This window comes from Equus przewalskii, chromosome 4 (genome assembly GCF_037783145.1).
Source record: "Equus przewalskii isolate Varuska chromosome 4, EquPr2, whole genome shotgun sequence".
In the NCBI taxonomy this organism is placed as follows: domain Eukaryota; kingdom Metazoa; phylum Chordata; class Mammalia; order Perissodactyla; family Equidae; genus Equus; species Equus przewalskii.
This window is the reverse complement of record NC_091834.1, coordinates 7,060,002-7,082,015: the sequence shown is the minus strand read 5'-3', so window position 1 is coordinate 7,082,015 and position 22,014 is coordinate 7,060,002. Positions and strand designations below refer to the sequence as shown.

Sequence of the window (22,014 nt, the reverse complement as noted above, 5' to 3'; positions counted from 1 at the left end):
AAGCTCAGGGCTCACACACAGCTAGTCCACGGCGGAGTGCTGGGATTCCTACCCAGGTCTTCAGATGCTAAAGCACAGGAACGTCCCCCTCCACCACCCAGGCTCCGGGGTCTACAGGAAAGCAAAGCATTCCATCGATAGTCAAGAGAGGGAATTCATGAACCAAGCAGGCAACAGAGAAAAGGTGATCAACAGTCATCATTATCATAAAAAACCTTTCTAAAACACAACCCGCCACACCTGTGAGAACCTTCATAAACTAGGAAGTCCGTGTCTTTCCTCTGTTCCACAGAATGTACATTTCATGATAGCAGGGAGCTTGTGTCTTGCTCCCCATGGCACTGCCCCACATCTACAACAACTAACAATTTCCAGCACACTGTAGACACTCAATAAACATTTATTGAATGACGGTAGTTCCATCTTGTCAACAGAATGAAGTATCTAAAAGAGTGCAGTGTTTGCAGACAGAATGCCTGACTTTGAATCTTGTCTCTGCCACTTGTCACTGTTACCGTGGGCAAGGACTTAACCTCTGTGTATCAGTTTCTCTACCTGTGGTATTAGAACAACAACGGTACCTGTTGGATAGAGTTGTTTTAAGAATAAAACGAATTAACACACGTAAAGCACTCAGAACAGTTGCTAGCTTATAGTAAGCCCTCAATAAATGGTAGCGACTATGATTATTCAAAGTGTTTGTCATTGGAATTCCAGGTTCTAATTATATACAAGTTTGTATACAGAATGGACCCATAGCATGGAACCCAAATTCTTACTTTTTCATTATAAAATACATTTACCCCAGGCATATCACATTTCTAATGCCCTTAATATTTCTGAAGTTGGAAAAGAAGAATTAAGAAAGAAATCACTATTTGATGAATGAAAATGGTTTTCAGAAGGAAAACCATGAGAAGTGGTTTGCACAAATGCTCCTTATATATTTATTTCATTTCTCTGTTAGAGTCCAAATGTAAAATTAATCTTAAGTAATAGGATTTGTGTCATTGAAACAATATAAACATACTATTTGAGAGCTGCAAACGTCCTTAAAAGGCACAAATTAGAACAGATAACACTTCCCTATGCATGAAAAAGTTTCATTGCAGTTTCATAAAACTACACTGTGATTATTATTTTAAAAGCCATGAAATACATATAATCTCAATAGACTTGAAAGTATGAAGCAGAAACAAAATGCCATTTCCCTACACCATTTCTAGCTCCATAGCTGGATGGAACAACGGTTGCTTGCTACATATACTGACTAGTACATCTGAATCATGATAAATGTCTCTTGTTGGGGTCAGTAGGTGTTTCAACCAACAGTTTCTAAATGGACAATTCCTAGCTCTGATCCCTAATTATTCACCTAAAACAGGAAAGCATATTCAACAATGTTCTCTGAAATACACCTAAAATTCAGAGCTTGATTCTGTGTCAAAAAACATGTTTTGATTTATACTAAAGAGTTGGTATATGTTAGTGAAATTTTAAGAACATGATTAACAATTAATGTAATGACCAAACACAGTTCATTCTAGGAATAGAAGGGTAGTTCAATATTAGAAAATCTATTAATACAACTTACCATATATTATGCTAACAGAGAAAAACCAAATGATCATATGGATGCTATGAAGGCATTTGACAAATTCTATTCTTAATTTTTAAAAAATCTCAGTAGTATTAGTAATGCTACTAGCAAACATATTATATTCTTGCTATAGTTTACAAAATGTGTTAAGTACTTTACATTGATTATCTCATTAATAAATTAACAGTACCCCCGAGTTAGGTACCCTTACCGCCACATTTTACAGATAATGAATTGAAATTCAGAGAGACTAAATAACCCTCTCAAGGTCAAACAACTAATGAGTAGCAAAGCCTAAATTTGAACCCAAAGCCATCTGACCTCAGAGCTCACTTAACAAATCAGTAAGGGGGAAAAAAGTTGAAAAGGTAGTTCAAAGAAAAAATAAATACAAATGGTCAACAATAATGAAAATATGCTTAGCCTGACTTATAAATAAAAAAATGCAAAACATAGTTGACCTATCAAATTGCTAAACATTTACTGAGTGTTTTACACCATGTTAAACATAAGATGAATATACAAATTAGTATACCATTCTAAAGGGCAATTCGACAATACCTATACAAATTTTACTCATACGTTTGACTAAGCAATTCCACTGCTAGAAATATATCCTATAGATGTATTTGCACAATTATGCAAAGATACACGTACCTGAAATTTAAACACCCTTGTTATATAAACTAACACATCCATATAGTGGAATATTATTCAGTCATTAAAGTAAGAATAAGGTTCCTCTAGATGTAAGGACATGAAAAGCAGTACAGGATAAACTGTTGAGTGAAAAGGCAATGTGCAAAGCTGGATATAATTTTAATTCCAGCTAAATATGTCCATGCATTAAAATGTCCAGGAAAGAACTTAAGAAAGCGTTAACTGTGGTTATCTCCAGGCCTAGGATTGGGAATTAATGGCAGGCACAAGCACCTTTAGTTTTCATTTTATACCCTTCTGTACTATTTGACTTTCTTACCATGAGCATGTATCAATTTTCTTTTTTTGAGGAAGATTAGCCCTGAGCTAACATCTGCTGCCAATCCTCCTCTTTTTGCTGAGGAAGACCGGCCCTGAGCCAATATCCGTGACCATCTTCCTCTACTTTTATATGTGGGACGCCTACCACAGCATGGCTTTTGCCAAGCGGTGCCATGTCCACACCCAGGATCCGAAGTGGCAAACCCCAGGCCACCGAAAGCAGAACGTGCACACTTAACTGCTGTGCCACCAGGCTGGCCCCAGCATGTATCAATTTTATAATAAAAAATGTTTAAATGACATAACAGGTATATGTACACACTGATCACAACTATAAAAAAACATGGATACTGATTCACAAAGATTCCATTTTAGAAAAATTTTAATAGTTGATCTTAATATATAGTAGGAAACATCACCTCATCATTAAAAAGGTGAAAAAAAAGAAAAAAGATTCTGACTTATTGTTGCTCAAGGTATGGGAGAGCTGGAAATGATTTCAAATTGAAATGGAGAAAACTAGCCGACCATCACCTCTCGCCCCTCCCTCCACCCATGCCTCCTCCCCTGGTCCTTTCGTATCTCACCCTCTCCTTCCAAATCAGGGTGGAGCATCTCACACAAGCTTTTAAGTCACTCAGCGGGATGATCTCACTGGTGTCTAGCTTATACAAACAGACGTAACCAGATCTTTGTATTTTTTATAGGATCCATAACTGCAAAGGAGTAGAGTGTCTAATAGTGCAATTCTGCAAACAAGCAAACAGGACTTCTTCAGTTCTCAGCATCTTCCTTAGGGACGCCTGCATCATTAATCTTCCATCTGACTGACAGACAGCTGGAAAAGATATACTGGGCAGTCACTGAAATAGAAATTAAATCGATTTTCCCAATATTAACGAGGTTTTCTTTTCCCTATCCAGAGAGAAACAAAGAGAAATAATAAACCTGACTAAACTGCAAGCAAATCATTTCTAGAAATGTAGTTAATTCCATGTATAAGCAAACAGTAGGATGGTTTACAATATTTCAGGTACTTATCCATTAATCTGGGTGGCAATCCAGTATTTTCAGATTTCTAGTTTTTGAAAAAGGAAGGGGATAATACTTAAATTTAGATCAAAATTAATCTGAATCAAGATGTCAAGGAGGAGGCAGAGCAAAAGCCACATCAGAAACTGCTTTTTATACATTTTGTACAAGGACCTACTTTGGAAACAAGCGTGTTTCCTCCAGTCGGTGTTTAATGAACGGAAGAACCGTATCATATGCTACATCAGCTCAGGGCGAGAATTTTCTAATAAACCTTTTCTGATACTTAAAGAAGAAAAAAAAACCCAATCTGAATCACTTAAACTGATGGCTAAAAGCATAATAATGTAAACTATTTTGTAATTTGGGGCATAGAAAATTCAAACGATGAATTAATTAAAATATAAAGAATACCGTTGGTGTTATTAAACAATAAATGCTTCATCTATAAGAGTACATGTAGAAAAACAATCCTGGTACTAGAAATTACTCTAAACCTTTGCTTTTTCTCTACTTTGTTAGAATTTAGTGTATAAAATATTTAACATGATTTCAGAATTCAGGATGAAAATTATAACCTGGAAAAACAGCTAGAAGTTGTTTGATTTATTTCCTGCAGAATCCTCACAAAGAACTGCATGATTTGGGTATGAAGTATCCAAGATTTTTATATCTACTAGCCCATAACTCCCATTTAATAAACCAGTTAAAAACTAGTTTGGGTCCACTTTAAAGAATAAATTTAATAATACTAAAAAAATATAAAGAACATGACCTTAGGCATGTTCAACTCTTTGTGCCTCAGTTTGCACACCTGTAAAATGGAGAGGATAAGATGGTAGCAGTGATTCTCATGGGTTATCACAGGGAAAGTAAAGTTGATAAACGGTACCTGGCTCTGTGTACATCTTAGTATTATCACCATCATCTACTTTCACAAATTAGACCACTAAGGCTGATAACCAGAATAACTGATCCTTATTCAAACTTTTGAGCTACATCCCTTGTTAGAGGAATTTATTCTTAGATAAAAGCAAGGGAAAAAAAGCTTTGGGAATTAGAAGTTCATGAAAAACACTTGGGACTGTTAAAAACAAGCCAACAGGCCCAAAACGAAGTCATTTCTGCTAAGCCCCAAACCGAGTCTCACTTACAGTTTTGGCTCTCCCAGAAATGGAATCTTAAACCAGTCAAGCGGGATTCGCGTGATCAGCCTTAGTTAGGTAATCTGTGTGATGGACCCCCGCCATTCCCTAGAGGAAAGGAACCTTGCAATAACCAACTTGTCTTTTTGCCTAGTATAATTTCCTTGTTCCTGCTCCCTCTGCCTATAAAAGTCCTTCATTTAGGACAGGTCCTTGGAGCTCCTTTCTATTCGCTAGATTAGATGCTGCCCGACTGGAACATATTTTTGCTTAAACTCTTAAAATGTTTATTATGCCTCAGTTTATCTTTTAACAGGACATGCAGGCTGCCTTGGAAATACATTACGGTCTCTGCCTCAGAATCTCTCCCCAGGATACCACATACCATGTGACTCTCCTGTAGCTACAACTCTCCAACCCTGTTCGTCGGTCCCATCAACCTATAGAGTTGAGCGTCAAGAATTCCTTCTAAAAGGATAATTTAACTAAGGAAAAATTTGAATTTCTTTTAACTTCTAATTTAATTGCCTATGTGATACAACATGAATATTTATTTTTTAATCAATAAAATATGATTCTGGATTACCAGTCTTTTCATTATTCTAATTTCAAGAACAGCTCTCAAACCTAAGAAATGTACTTCGATTAAATTGTCTCCTTCCTATAAATGCGCTGAAGCAAAGCAACATTCTAATAGGGCCACGGAATCAGAATAAAGTGAAAATACCATATGAAAAGGTAACTTGAAAGTAGCAGTTTATTTTTAGAAAGCCACAAGAGTCGATAAGGGAAGTTTAAGTTTTCAGTTTCTACTGCAGATCACCACTCAGCAACCTGCTGAAACACAGCTCTGAAAATGACCTCACAGCATAAGAGCCGTGCACATTTTCTGGAACACTTTGCATCTGGTACCCTATTACTCTATGTTATGCAATGAGCATATGAAACTGTCTACATCTGTTTTTACATGGGAGCTATAATTTGCAATTCTTTTTTTAAATATCCAAGGAGAGGGTCAGTTCCACCTTTTTTGATGGAGGTCGATAAAGATATTAACACTCATGATTCCTTGAAATAGGTCTAACAATATCAAAGGAAAGGCGCCTCTTCTCTACCATTCTGCAAACAATACACCATTAATCTATATTTTAATTTTTTAGCAGTGTGATTATATTGTCTTATGTAAAAGAACAACAAAAAAATCAATGTTCTCTGGTTTTAGTAACTCAAGACCACAGGAAAAAAAGGCGGTAATGCTGGTGGAGGCGACCCCTGCTTGTTAGTGGTAAAAAAAAGAGAAGATTGGGATACAAAATTTGGTTTTTAGTTGTACCATTAATTTTTAAAATACCAGAAAACACGATCAAATGATTAGCTAGTTTAAAAGACACTGCTGGGCTCTCAGAAACTCAGAACCCAGCGACAGGAACATTCTCCAGTAATCAGCTCCAAGCAGCAGCTGGTTCAATCTGATTAAGCTCGGGGCAGGGTGGGGTGGGGGAGCTGCATTATGTAATTTGGTCAATTAAAATTAAGTGGGGTAAGTTACAAGCGAAAATAACAGAGATACTAATATTATGGCATTTTTATTAGCTTAAAATTCGAGAAATTGAGCCTAGTGATATATAACAGTTTATTTAGCACTCGCTATGTCTCAGGCACTGTGCTATTAAAAAAAAAAAAAGCTTTGCCTGCATTCTCTCCATGAATTACAATAACCCAGTTTTACCGAAGATAGTTTAGGTTACCCAAGGTCATACAGCTAAAGAACGATGCAACTAAGATCCTAAACCACATCTGTCTGTCTCAGGCCCAGGCCAGCGCCAAACACACTGTAGGCCTTCACTGAATATTTGAAAATTAAATGAAAGAATGGCCTCAAATCCAAGCCCTTCGCTTCGACTCCATACTGCCTTCCAGAACTGCGGTAAATATCAGAAGGTTCAAGTGCTCTCACTGGGAACCTCATGGAAAGGAAAGTTTACTTAACCAAGCATTCAGAGTGAACAAACCAGCACCTAAAGACCCGTGACCCAACTGTGCCGTCATCCTTGGTCATCCACAAGATACAAAACCCTCCGGACAACCGCCTTTTCCCCAGGGTCATCTCCACACTCCTTGAAGTGTCCCCATTCCATTGTGAGTATGCGGAGGGCAGGGGCGTTTACTGCTGCTGCACCAGTGGCTAGCCCAGAGCCTGGCCACGGCAACTGCTCAATAAATATTCGCTCATTTGAATTGCTGACCTGTGGATGCCTCCCATCCACTACTACCCTCCTTTACAACACTTTCCCAACACTCTCAAGTGCTTTTAGAAAACATTTCTGACATCTCTCCGCCTTAGCTGAAACCTGGTTCTTCTCCAAGAACACCACTTCTCTCAGAAGGTCCCACTGCCTGCACACAGTGCGATCCAAAAGACAGTGAGGGGCTCTCACGGCTCCCCACACTGGCATCCGGACCACTACCTGGTGCTCCCACGCAAACGCCAGTGCTCGCCTGAGATTCATGGCATTCAGGCTGCTCTTGTCAGTTTTCCTTCCACTCCAGTTTGGCCATCATCACAGAAGAGTTCAATGAATGTCCAAGCCCATCCTCAAATTTTTTTCACTTCCTTGACTCCAGTAAAACTTCATCCAACATCCACTTGAGCAGTCTCAGCCCGTAACTACATACGAGCCGGGCCTTACTTCAGGAATCTTAAACCCCATTGTACACATCCGGCCAAATCCTCTCATCCTTCTAGTACGCTCACTTCCATACTTCACATTCTATTTTTTCTTCGACTTCATCCAGAAACGCCCTTTTCTCTCAGTTCGTTAATTATGATGCTCAGTTTAGTAGAAGGAAAAAGACACGCGAACAACCACACACAGCATCGAAGGATGTGCAGGAGTACCAGCAGCAAGAGTACATGCTCTATACACAGATGGCACCCAGAAAGGGAGGATCAATGCTGAGGGGCAGGGAACACGGTTGGGGGGTGAGCTGCAGCAAGGCCAGACAAGCGAAGCCTGCGGAGCGCCCCACACAGGAACAGGCACACGCCAGGCGATGGAGTAACAATATGAGGATCACGGACCTGGGGCTGCCATATACCACCGTCCTACCCTAGAGTCTGTTCTTACAAAACGCCAAAGTAGCAAAACCAAATATGGTTTTTGGTTTTGTTTTTAACAGTCAGTTCTTTTAGATAATTGGGTAATTTTCTCACATAAAAGCTTTTTATGAGAACTTTCATACCTCATACAGACCATAGTAATGTCACGTCCCTCAAACCACAGCGGTCCACAATGAGGCTAAGTACAGAGTGGGCGTGTTTAGGAACCATTACAGCAATTTGATAAATTTCCATCTTGCCATGACAATCTTATGATATTTTACAAAGGTACTGGTCTGCAATGGATGGGGGTGGGGGGCCGGTCCTTCACAGAGTTTGTGGAGTAGCAACCTAAACTCTGATCACTAGAGAATGGTCGTGGTAAGTTCAAACATCCATCCTATCTGCTCACGTCCGTACAGCAACCAGGACACAGGAGTGGGTCAGTGGGCCACACAGGCTGCCCAGGCCATCTTCCAAGTCCCTCAGCATCTGCTGACGCACAGAGTCTGAGGACACTGCAGGAGCAGGAGACACCCCGCCCGGCCCTGAACTGTTGGTCACATTTTTACTACTGCCTTCCTTTTTCCCTTCCCTGGAGGGCTCAAAGAGAGCTCTGGAGAAAATGCAATTACGTTAAAGAGATAATCAAATTCTCATTCTTGGGCCTAACAAGAAAGAACCAGAGACTCAACACTTCTCATAGATTCCACTGGGCTCTCTGTCTCACAGCATGCTAAGGCATGTAAGCACAAAGAATGCGTAAGAAATGTCAGTAAATTAGTACCGCTGGAATATGAAGGAGGAGAGCGACAAGGCTGGGGATGAGATGGCAGCAGCACTCGCTCTGTTCACTTGGTTCTCTTGGGAGAAGCCTGGACAAAGAGCCCCAGAGCCTGTACTTTGGCATCTCTGAGAACCTCTCTAGGTCCACCCTCCACCATCTCTCTCACTCCCCTTGCCCAGTGCTTGCACTCTCGTTTCACCCTGGTGCCTCGGTTGGACTGTCTGACTCTCGGTTTCAGCCTCACCCTGGGTGTCATCTTTCTAGTGAATTCTCCATGTCAAGCTTTGCAGTCCACCAGCTACTTCTGACCCATCTCTACATCCAGTCCAGGCTCCTGGAAGCCCCTGCCTGTCCAGGAGACACACCTGGACAACAGGCTGAGACTGTGAAACCAAAATAGAGAGAATACTATGTCAAGTGTTTCTCTTTTTTTTTTGGAAAGAAGGTTGGTTTTTTATTTAAATAAGAAAAATGTCATTACTCATAGCAAAATCATGTGTGTGGATTCTGCCCTATAGATAGACAGAAAATCATCTACCACTCTTTCCTGAGAGGCATACAAAAACCTGCCCTCTTGACTCTAAAGCAGTGATTCTCAACCGGGGGCAATTTTGCTCCCCAGGGGACATCTGGCAATACCAGTAGACATTTTTGATTGTCATGCCTCAGGGGGAGAGGGTGTGGAGTGCTCTTAGCATTGAGTGAGTAGAGGCGAAGATACTGCTAACCATCCTACAATGCTCAGAACGGTCTCTTAAAGAAAAGAATTTATCTGTCCCAAAGTGTCGACAGTGCCAAGGTTGAGAAACCCTGCTCTAAAATATTGAGAGCCACAGTTACTCTGTACAAGGTTCCACATTAGGGACTGCCCACATGTTACCTACTTAATACTCACCACCATTCCATTAGGTAAGTACTAGCATTAGCCTCATTTTCAGATGATGAAATTGAGGCTCAGAAGGTTAAGCAACCTGCTCGAGGCCATTCAATCAGCACGTAGTGGACCCTGAAGTTCAAAGTTGATGAGACTTGAAGTGATGCGGGCTCGGCGAGCCGAGAGTCAAAAGAAAGATTTCTCGGACTTTCGGTCTGGTAGCAGTGCTCCTTTATTCGGAGAACAGCATGGGGACAGGACCCACCAGCAGTGAAGAGCTGCAATGTGTTGAGGGTTAGAGCTAAATTTATAAGGCGTAGGTATGGGAGTTATTTCTTTACAAGACAAAGGAAAGATCATCGGAAAAAAATCGTTAAAATGGTCTCAGTGCAGGTGGGGTCTGGTTATTGGGTGGTCCTATAACTTCAGATAAGAATCAGATCGGATTAAGTCAGGACATCCTATGTTTCCTGGACGCCTTGGGCTTCTCCCTGGGCAGGGGCAGGCTTGATCCTCATCATAAACCCCACCACCACCCCACCCCAACACATTTGGCCCCGAAACCTTTCGGGGATATGGACGATGGTCAGTTTTCTGTAACTACTTCTGGCTGTACAAGGTGGTAGAGTTGTCCCTAAATGGGGCCATAGGTACAGGCAGGAAGTTCAGCGGACCGGAAGACTGTGCCCTCGACTGTTTTTCATGGATTAACCAATACAATAATCTTGTGAGACAGGTTTTATCCCCATTTTATACCTAGAGAAACGGAGTTTTAGAAAAGTGACTAAGGCACATCCACACATACTTTTAATAAGTGGCTATGTGAGGAGCAGAGCTGGCACTCCGACCAAGGTCTCTCTGAATGCAGAGCCTATATACTGCTCCCCTGGTAGGAGAAAGGCACACTCTGGGGCAACGGTGAGGCAGAACAGGCAGAAACAACTCCGGGCCATATGCCCCTGCTGGCCGTGGCCATGGCATCCGCTTCCTCCACGCCACAGCTGCTCGACGGCGGGGGCCAAGTGCAGAGCAGCAGACTAAGAAAAGAGACTTTATGATAAAAATAGCTAGCTGTTAGTGATCAAGCACAATACTCCCCCTACTCTCCTGTTGAAAGCCACATTACAAGCCTTAAAGACCAGCTCACATGGCAGCCTTTCTCTGAGCCACGCTCTCGAAGAACCTAAGTTCTATCCCTTCCTCTTTGTGGATACGACGGTATGTACAACGCCGAGTCCCAGCCAGCTTCCCTGCCAGACTAGGAACTTGCTAAGGGCCACATCTCACTCTTCTTGCATCCCTGGCACACAGTAGGGACTCAGGAAATGTTTGCTGAATGACTCAGTTTATAACAATTAATTAAAGCAGTATTCCCCTGGTGTGCATTATCTAGTCGGAGATTACCAAGCCTGAAGCCAGCTTCCAAAACAAAGCTCATTTCAAAAACAAAATATAAACGTAAACAGATTCACGTCAGCAAATTCATTTGACAATATGAGAATGACCTCAGGAAAAAAAATAATTCAGGGGTTAAAAGTTCTCATCAAATAAGTTTAATGTAAAAAACAATGAACACCAAGGCTACAAAATATTTTCAAAACAAAACAAAAGGAAGCATATGTTCCCTGAATCAAGGAAGCATATGTTCCCTGAATCGGATTCAAGACAAGATCTGAACTTCTGCTATTTCACTACTTTCTTGGGAACTAATCATTTTCTGTTTGGGGTGATTTCACTGAGTTTTTAACATGTCCTTTGAGACAGTGTGTGTGTGAGATTTAAAGACTTAATTTCACCTCTACGTTATTCCAAATGCTAGAAAATTGTAAAATTTTAGCTCTGTTAAAACTATACTATAAAATTCAAGGCTCATGTTATGGCTAAAAATTAAAGAGTGGCTGATGAGCTACATGAGAAAAGAAAATTCGCAAATTTATAATTTGGAGTTTAATTTTCACTTCTATTATAAAAAACAACTATCTATTAGGGCAAGCAATGCTCAACAGCAGGCCATGAAAACAGTACAGAGACTCCCAGACATCACTGGGGCACAGTGACCAGGCAGTGGACGTGCCCCTGCAATCTAAGGACTCCTGACAGGCCATCCAGGGGTTGCGTCATTGCTGGGATAGCCTTCAGAACTCTAAAAGAGCAGATTTCAAAAATTTCAGGAAGTCAATTTATGAAAGGCAAGAAAAACAGAATGATGACAAGTAAACGCAATACAAAATCCTTGAATGAGCTCGAATTAAAAAAACAAAGAGAGAGAGGGAGTGGGGCGTAGCGAGACAACTGAGCATACTGGACTCTAGAATGTAAACTAGCTAACAGCTTCGTTATCAAGGTTAAATTCCTAGAGCGTTACGTCATGTAGAACGTCCTTGTTCTTAGAGATGAAGTGTCCAGGATTCCTAAAACGTTCAGGACAAAAAATAAAAGTGTATGTATGTGCGTGTACCAGGAAGAAAGGAAAAGAGCATACAAATGTGGCAAATACTAACAATTGGGACATCTAGGTAAAGGTGTTCATTGAACTATTCTTCAAACTTTTCTACTAGTTTGACTTTTTTCAAAATAAAATCTCAGGTTAAAAACAATTCAGAGGGATGACCTCATGCTGCAAGGCATTGTCTCAAGATTCATGGGACATGCCTGTTTTTGTTTTAATTCAGAGACAAAACCACAGAGGAAAACCATTATAATCTTTTCAAAAACTGTAATTTACAAAAAGTAAAGAGATGTCCACATATAAAGATGAATATCAAATAGTTATGACTCTCTAAGGTTTTTTATGGCGGGCTACAGCACAGAGCTGAGGGTTTTATTGTTCTGTTTTAAACTATGTTCAGGAGAAGAGGGCTGACCACCAACATCTTTGAGAGCCCAGACACTCTGCTCTATAAAAACTCTCACTTAACCATCACAACAAGCGTGACTAGCTGTTATGACCCCACACTGAAAGAAAACGAAAATAAGAAAGTAAAACTCAGTAAGGTAAATAACTTACACGCAAATTCACACAATAAATAGGCGGTTTGAACTTAAGTCTGTACACTCCACACCCTAGGGTCTTTCACATATAATGTACTAGATGAACAAGGAACCAACAGGATCGGTGATTGCTCAAAGTTTTACTCTTCAAAGATTTACTGAGTTACTACATTGACTACTATCACTAGTTCTTTTTTTCTTCCTGCTTTTTCTCCCCAAATCCACCCAGTAGATAGTTGTATATTTTTAATTGTGGGTCCTTCTAGTTGTGGCATGTGGGACGCCACCTCAGCGTGGCCTGATGAGCAGTGCCATGTCCGCGCCCAGGATCCAAACCAGCGAAACCCCCGGCGGCTGAAGCAGAGGGTGGGAACTTAACCACTCAGCCACGGGGCCGGCCCCTACCACTAATTTTTAATAATTACAACAATAAATGGTATATTTCCAATTTTCCACCAAAAAGAATAATCTTCCAAAACAGAAAGCCCATAATAACCTTAAGAAAAATTAAACCCCAGACTTTCAATGCTAATTCCATCAAAATTCTAAAATAGATTATGTGTATCACTTCTGCATATTTAAAAAGACGTACTGATGAGGAGTAATATACTAAGAGTAGAAATGGGTTAAAAAAGAACAAAAGCAGTATTTCTTTTTCTTTTGTTTAAAAATAGGATGATGGGGGTGCTGTTTAAAACTAAGGTTATGGGTAATCATGTTGCAATATATAAATGTATCAAATCAACACATCGTGTATCTTAAACATACACAGTGTTGTATGTGAATTATATCTCAATTAAAAACAACACTAAATGAATAAATAATAAAAATAAGGTTACAGGGTGCTGTCAGGAAGATACCAAGATACATTTTACCTAGATTTCAGAAGACATCTGACAGCTTCAATCATGTTTTGTAGAACTTATCCCATTTAACCCATAAGGCAAGGCCCTATTCTCCAACACCCATCTACGTGGATTTCCATTAATCATACTCTACTATATGCCTTTCATTCCTGTACCACATGGAAAACCAGCTTATGAAACCCTGAAACCTCTATAACCTCTTAAGATTCTAAGAATTCTGTTTGAAAATACTGAGTGAAACTTATTTCTTTTACTTAGAGAAATAAAAACTGACAGGTTTGTAGGCGGGCCCTGAAAACATGAGGAAAGTGTAAAAATGATCCTAAATAATGTATTTGTCAAACACTTTCTTAATATAAACATTCCTCTCATCCTCAGGAACCATAACAAAAGAAAAAGGCATAAAAGGGAGAAATGTTTGGTCTGAATTATTCAGGTTGAAATGCTTATTTTTGATAGATGCGACATGAAAATCAAAAGACAAAACCTCAAAGATTTAGGAAACTCAGAAGATCAGAAACGTATTATAACATATTATTTTTTTATTTTCTTTCAGTCAACAGTGACTAAATATTTAGCACAACATAGAGTATATTTATTGTTGTAATATATACATACAGCATTTAGTGTTGTAACTACTATTAAAAAAAGATAAATAAGAAAAAAACTCATATCATCTAGATTTCCAGTTGAAATTTTCTTCCCCTAAATTACAGGTCTTATGTTAAAGTTTTACAGTTTATTTCTGAAAACAACTCCATCGTAAAAAGATATCCTAAGAAATGTCTTTAATTATCATATATGAATTTCTATATCTTAAGTAGACATTTATTTTTTATTTTCAGGAAGTGCTTCTTTAAAAGAAACTGATGTGGGGGTCGGCCCGGTGGCGCAGCAGTTAAGTGCGCACGTTCCACTTTGGAGGCTGGGGGTGCACTGGTTCGGATCCCAGGTGCAGATATGGCACTGCTTAGCAAGCCATGCTGTGGTAGGCGTCCCACATATAAAGTAAAGGAAGATGGGCATGGTTGTTAGCTCAGGGCCAGTCTTCCTCAGCAAAAAGAGAAGGATTGGCAGTAGATGTTAGCTCAGGGCTAATCTTCCTCAAAAAAAGAAAAAAAAAAGAAACTGATGTGTACCTCCACTACTGAATTAAATTATTTTTAGCCACTACATTAAATTAACAAAGAGAACTGTAGAATTTCCTCCTCAAGATATCTTCAGACTGTTTCTACATTCTTCTTTGCCAGGAAAGTTTTAGACAATCTTACATAAAAAACCATAAAGTCAAAATAAGTTATTGACATGTAGATGATCAAATAGGTCCCATTTCTTGTTTTTCATATACCACTATTCTTTTTATCTAAGGTAATAAATATAATTTTATTTCCCTTGCCTGAGAAACCGAAAATTTAAATAAAATGCTTAGCCCAGTGCCTGATTAGGGGTACTCCATAAGTTACTTCTCTTTGTCTTCTGATAATCAATGTCAAAATTTATAATGGTTTACAGAATGTTATATTATATATATATGTTATGTTTTATTATATACCCCTAATGGTTTCCAGCATGTTATATATTTAGGGTAACAATTTTTACTCTTTTAAGGCTTATTGCTATATATATAATACAACTCCTAAACTTGGTATCACCTTATTTGTTTTTCTTTCTTTCTTTTTTTTTTTAAAGATTTTATTTTTTTTCCTTTTTCTCCCCAAAGCCCCCCGGCACATAGTTGTATATTCTTCGTTGTGGGTCCTTCTAGTTGTGGCATGTGGGACGCTGCCTCAGAGTGGTTTGATGAGCAGTGCCATGTCTGTGCCCAGGATTCGAACCAATGAAACACTGGGCTGCCTGCAGCGGAGCGAGAGAGCTTAACCACTCGACCACAGGGCCAACCCCTTATTTTTCTTTCAAACTGTTTCCTCTTGTTTCCACTGACATTTCCTATTGCCTGTCGTTCTAGGAATAAATGCCACATTTGACTTTAATGTGTATGGAGTTCCATCTTGTCTACATTTCCAGCCAAGTGTGCTGACATTCACTGGACACAGATTTAGCGGTGGCGGGGGGACTAAAATAACGGTGTTTCAAAACTAACCTAGATATGGTAGCCGCTGACCCGTCAATTGATGATAAGTATATTGTACAACAATACTAAAGGAACTCGCCCAGAAATAAACGTCTCATGTCACATAGTTCAGGCAGAAAAGGAGATCATTTATTCTAAGACTCTTGACTATGTTTTTATGGAAAGAACTCTGCATCACGAAGACGAGACATCACACTACTGATTCTGTCTTATTGCTCCTCTCTTGTTTCCACCGCTGCTCATAAAAGACTATAGACGACACCAGAAGATGATCACGCCTGACCGCTCTACTTTGGGACAAAGTCTGATGGCTTACTGACATGGACATAATCCCTCATTACACAAAAGGCATCACACTCTACTCTCTGTTTTCACCATCTAAAATAAACATGCCTTGAGATTACAAAAAGCTCAAGAGAGTAAAGCAGATACCATGCCAATACAGCACATTTTCCTAATCCCTGTCTTTTTCCTCATCGACCTGGTCGCTACATAGTAAGAGGCCATTCCACTAGTAACCGCTGACAAATCAAAAATAAAACTCAGAGTTCAAACACTCAACAACAAGCTGGCGCACATGGAAATAAGGTAATTTTATGAAATAAATCACTCATTTGTATTACATAAATGTCAAAGATCATCTGTTTGAAATGTTTTTCTTGTGCTTTTTAGCAAAAAAATTCTAGTTATATTTAAAAGAAAGAGTAATTTTTTCACACCAAACATAGTAACACTCCATTTGCCCTCTGTCTTCAGAGAAGAAGGAATTCCACAGGGGAGAATTTTCCAAATAACAGTGTATCCTTTTCAACGCCCAAACTCATTTTACTTAAACCATTTTGGACAGAAATGCCCTCACTTCTGGCCTGTACATCGCTGCCAATGTAGGTGGTACACAGTATAAGGAATCCAATGGAAGCACTTGCTAATGTCTAGGGTCTATCACGGTGAATATGCATTAGCTTTAAGACAGCAATGGCCTCAGGGGCATTAATAAATGTAAACCAATTTGCTGCTATTCTAAATGGCCCCATGATGATACGTTCTTGTAACTGCATTTTAAGAGTTTTCCTGTACCTTATTAAAAACTTTCATCCATCACTGTTTCTAGGATGTCCTTTACTCATCTTGAAAACACGGCTTCTAAATTGTGGCTGGTAAACCAAATAACCATGCAGATAATAATTTATCAGGAGCAGGAATAAACAAATTGGGGTGAGCATCTCCGTTTAAAAAACGTACACCAGCCTGAGTGCACACAGTGTGACTCTAAGTTCAGCCACTCAGAGGATACTCCCAAGTTCTTGACCATATCAGATGGCTGTATTTTCTGGGAAAATGACTAACAAATAAACTAGTCCTCTAAAGCAATTATTCTCTTCATACTGTCTTGTCCAATATGACTATCATTTAAAACATGTCACCATTAGTAAGCAAAATTCATAATATAGTCAGACTTACCTGAGGCACGCCTCGTGAATCGGTTTATTACCGGAGCTAAAAGAAAAAAGAAGAATATGATTAGATAAAAAATCTAAATTATCCAAAGCCCTTAAAAGAACCTAAATTGTTAAGTGATCCCTTAAGTTAAATAGGAGAAAAATATGAATGAATAAATAATTCAAGAGGAAATACCACAAATATATGAAAATTAAATGTTTAAATTCACTAGCAACCAAAGAAATATAAATTAAAATTATTATTTCACCTGTTAAATTAGACCTTCCAAAGCATTTTAAATAAAATTCCCGAGTTTTAGACAGCTGAGACTACATGACTAGAGACAAAGTAAATCTCTACAGTATCTGTGGAAACAATTTGGCAATTACATCAAGTGCCATAAAAGGTCTGTGTCCTTTAATAAAGTAATTCTACATTTATAGATTTATCCTAAAGAACTACTACTAGAGAAGGAAAAAAACAACACGTCTGCACCTATTCAGCAGCATCACTCTTACGAAAAAATTAGGAAACAAAATGCTCACATACACTGAAATCATTATTAGCTGAAGGACGGTACATCCTTGATATTCTCAGATTTAATATTTGTAGTTCTGACAATTTTTGTGCAACCAAAGATCCATGACATGCAAAGCCATACAGCAGAGCCCCCTTATCTGAGGATTTCCTATGGTTTCAGTTACCTGCGGTCAATTGTGGTGTGAAATATTAAATGGAAAATTCCAGAAAGAAACAATTCTTAAGTTTTAAATTGTGCACCTCTCTGAAAGGTGTGATGAGATCTTGCTCGGTCCCACTCCATCCGCCCAAGACGTGCTTCACCCCTTTGCCTAGCGGATCCACGCTGTATAGGCTCTCCACCCGTTAGTCACTTAGTAGCCGTCTTGGTTATCAGATCAACTATCGTGGCATCTGCAGTGCTTGTGTTCAAGTCACCCTTACTTTACTTAAAAATGGCCCCAAAGCACAAGAGTAGTGATGCTGGCAATTCAGATATGCCAGAGAGAAGTTATTGCTGCTCATCTCTTACTCTGCCTAATTCACAAATTAAACTTTACCATAGGTAGGCATGTATAGGAAAAAACACAGTGTGTACATATAGGGTTCGGTACTATCCATGGTTTCAGGCATCCCCTGGAGGTTTGGAACACGTGCCCCGCGGATAAGGGGGGGGCCACTGCACACTGAGGCTGCATTTTGAGGCTGGCGTGTGGAGTGCATCCCTCAGCTGCGAAGCCTGAGGGCCCACTCCCCACTCTCAACTCGGCTCTGCTGTTTCTTCTTGGTTTTGCTTACAGTTACCTCAAGAAGTGAGGTTTTTAAAAACTTTATTTCTTAAGAGAAGCAGGTTAAGTTTATGGTTCATATTATCCACAGAAAGGGCATCATGCACCACACAATATATTTTAGTGGCAGAATGTCATAGGTCTACTATAACACTTTTTAATACTTCAATACTTTAAAGATAGTAATTATAAAAATTGTTTACACTATGGAAATAGGTCAAGTAAAAAAGGAAAACAAGTTTTATCAGCATCATGGTCATACTGCATGAAAAATATGGACACACAGGAAGAAGTACTAGAAGAAAACTGTGTCAAGTGTTCTACCTTAACTTTTGAACAATGCTTTATTAAATATCAGCATCGCCACGTTACTGATGAGGACATTTTACAGAAAGGCTCAGAGACACTGATTAACCTGCTTTAGACCACACAGCCACCCTGCAGCAGAGCTGGAGAATTTGAACCTACGTGCATCTAACACCAAAATGCTGCTTCATAGAGAACAGAAAGCAAAAACAGACTCCTGAAATTACACAATAATAGGTAAATATTTCCTTCCACATTGATTTTCATCACTATTCAAGATTAATTGTGAAATAATTCACAAACCCAATTATTCAAATACTATAGTTTATAGCAAAATTATATCCTCCAAATTGATCGAGAGAGAAAATTTTCATTATTTATGTACCAAAATAATTTAGCCATGTGTTTGCAAAGTCACAAACTGCTTATATAAAAACCTTTTCTTGGGTAAATTGTATGTTATGTATATTTACCACATAAAAGAAAAGAAAACTTCCATGAGAGTTCTTGGACACGTTTTTTTTTTTTTTTATTAATGTTATGATAGATTACAACCTTGTGAGATTTCAGTTGTACATTTTTGTTAGGCATGTTGTGGGTACACCACTTCCCCCTTTGTGCCCTCCCCTCACCCCCCCTTTTCCCTGGTAACCACCGATCAGATCTCCTTGTCAATATATTAACTTCCACATATGAGTGGAGTCATATAGAGTTCGTCTTTCTCTGACTGGCTTATTTCACTTAACATAATACCCTCGAGGTCCATCCACGTTGCTGCAAATGGGCCAATTTTGTCTTTTTTTACGGCTGAGTAGTATTCCATTGTGTATATATACCACATCTTCTTTATCCAATCATCAGTTTCTGGGCATGTAGGTTGGTTCCACGTCTTGGCTATTGTAAATAATGCTGCGATGAACATAGGGGTGCAACGGACTCTTGGGATTTCTGATTTCAGGTTCTTAGGATAGATACCCAGTAATGGGATGGCTGGGTCATAGGGTATTTCTATTTTTAATTTTTTGAGAAATCTCCATACTGTTTTCCATAGTGGCTGTACCAGTTTGCATTCCCACCAACAGTGTATGAGGGTTCCTTTTTCTCCACAACCTCTCCAACATTTGTCGTTCTTGGTTTTGGATGTTTTTGCCAATCTAACAGGTGTAAGGTGATATCTTAGTGTAGTTTTGATTTGCATTTCCCTGATGATTAGCGATGATGAACATCTTTTCATGTGTCTATTGGACATATTTATATCTTCTTTTGAGAAATGTCTGTTCATGTCCTCTGCCCATTTTTTGATCGGGTTGTTTGTTTTTTTGTTGTTAAGCAGTGTGAGTTCTTTGTATATCATGGAGATTAACCCTTTGTCAGATAAGTGGCTTGTAAATATTTTTTCCTAATTAGTGGGCTGTTTTTTTGTTTCAATCCTGTTTTCCCTTGCCTTGAAGAAGCTCTTTAGTCTGATGAAGTCCCATTTGTTTATTCTTTCTATTGTTTCCCTCAACTGAGGAGTTATACTGTCCGAAAAGATTCTTTTGAAACTGATGTCAAAGAGTGTACTGCCTATATTCTCTTCTAGAAGACTTATTGTTTCAGGCCTAATCTTTAGGTCTTTGATCCATTTTGAGGTTATTTTGGTGTGTGGTGAAAAAGAATGGTCAATTTTCAATCTTTTGCATGTGGCTGTCCAGTTTTCCCAGCACCATTTGTTGAAGAGACTTTCTTTTCTCCATTGTAGGCCCTCTGCTCCTTTGTCGAAGATTAGCTGTCCATAGATGTGTGGTTTTATCTCTGGGCTTTCAATTCTGTTCCATTGATCTGTGCACCTGTTTTTGTACCAGTACCATGCTGTTTTGATCACTGTAGCTTTGTGTAGTATGTTTTGAAATCGGGGATTGTGATTCCGCCGGCTTTGTTTTTCTTGCTCAGGATTGCTTTAGCAATTCGCGGTCTTTTGTTGCCCCATATGAATTTTAGGATTCTTTGTTCAATGTCTGTGAAGAATGTTCTTGGGATTCTGATTGGGATAGCATTGAATCTGTAGATTGCTTTAGGTAGTATGGACATTTTAACTATGTTTATTCTTCCAATCCATGTGCATGGAATGTCTTTCCATCTCTTTATGTCGTCATCAATTTCTTTCAAGAAAGTCTTGTAGTTTTCATTGTATAGATCCTTCACTTCCTTGGTTAAGTTTATCCCAAGGTATTTTATTCTCTTCTTTGCGATTGTGAATGGGATTGAGTTCTTGAGTTCTTTTTCTGTTAGTTCATTGTTAGTACATAGAAATGCTACTGATTTATGTATGTTCATTTTATACCCTGCTACTTTGCTGTAGTTGCTGATTATTTCTAATAGTTCTTCTATGGATTCTTTGGGGTTTTCTATATATAAGATCATGCCATCTGCAAACAGCGAGAGTTTTACTTCTTCATTATCTACTTGGATTCCTTTTATTTCTTTTTCCTACCGAATTGCTCTGGCCAGCACCTCCAGTACTATGTTGAATAGGAGTGGTGAAAGTGGGCACCCTTGTCTTGTTCCTGTCCTCAGAGGGATGGCTTTCAGTTTTTGTCCATTGAGTATGATGTTGGCTGTGGGTCTGTCATATATGGCCTTTATTACGTTGAGGTACTTTCCTTCTATACCCATTTTACTGAGGGTTTTTATCACAAATGGGTGTTGGATCTTGTCGAATGCTTTCTCTGCATCTATTGAGATGATCATGTGGTTTTTGTTTTTCATTTTGTTGATGTAGTGTATCACGTTGATTGACTTGAGGATGTTGAACCATCCCTGTGTCCCTGGTATAAATCCCACTTGATCATGGTGTATAATCTTTTTGATGTATTGCTGTATTCGGTTTGCCAGAATTTTGTTGAGGATTTTTGCATCTATGTTCATCAGTGATATCGGCCTGTAGTTCTCCTTCTTTGTGTTGTCCTTGCCAGGTTTGGGGATCAGAGTGATGTTGGCTTCATAGAATGTTTTAGGGAGTACTCCATCTTCCTCAATTTTCTGGAATAGTTTGAGAAGGATAGGTATTAAATCTTCTTTGAATGTTTGGTAGAATTCTCCAGAGAAGCCGTCTGGTCCTGAACTCTTATTTTTGGGGAGGTTTTTGATTACTGTTTCTATTTCCTTACTTGTGATTGGCCTATTCAGATTCTCCATTTCTTCCTGATTCAGTTTGGGGAGGTTGTAGGAGTCTAGGAAGTTGTCCATTTCTTCCAGGTTGTTCAATTTGTTGGCATATAGTTTTTCATAGTATTCTCTTATGATCCCTTGTATTTCATTGGTATCTGTTGTGATTTCTCCTCTCTCATTCCTAATTTTATTTATTTGAGATTTCTCTCTTCTTTTCTTGGTGAGTCTGGCTAAAGGTTTGTTGATTTTTTAAATTTTTTCGAAGAACCAACTCTTTGTTTCATTGATCCTTTCTATTGTCTTTTTTGTTTCAAGATCGTTTACTTCTGCTCTTATTTTTATT

The 22,014-nt window shown here is 39.0% G+C and overlaps 1 protein-coding gene across 1 annotated transcript in view; it reads right to left on the bottom strand.

The window, feature by feature from the left end:
• Positions 1 to 22,014, bottom strand: part of PRKAR2B (protein kinase cAMP-dependent type II regulatory subunit beta) — a 109,010-nt gene that overhangs the window by 62,062 nt on the left and 24,934 nt on the right. The window contains exon 2 of the mRNA XM_070617169.1: positions 16,930 to 16,965. Within this exon, the coding sequence (XP_070473270.1) occupies positions 16,930 to 16,965 (36 nt within the window). The remainder of the gene's footprint in view (positions 1 to 16,929; positions 16,966 to 22,014) is intronic.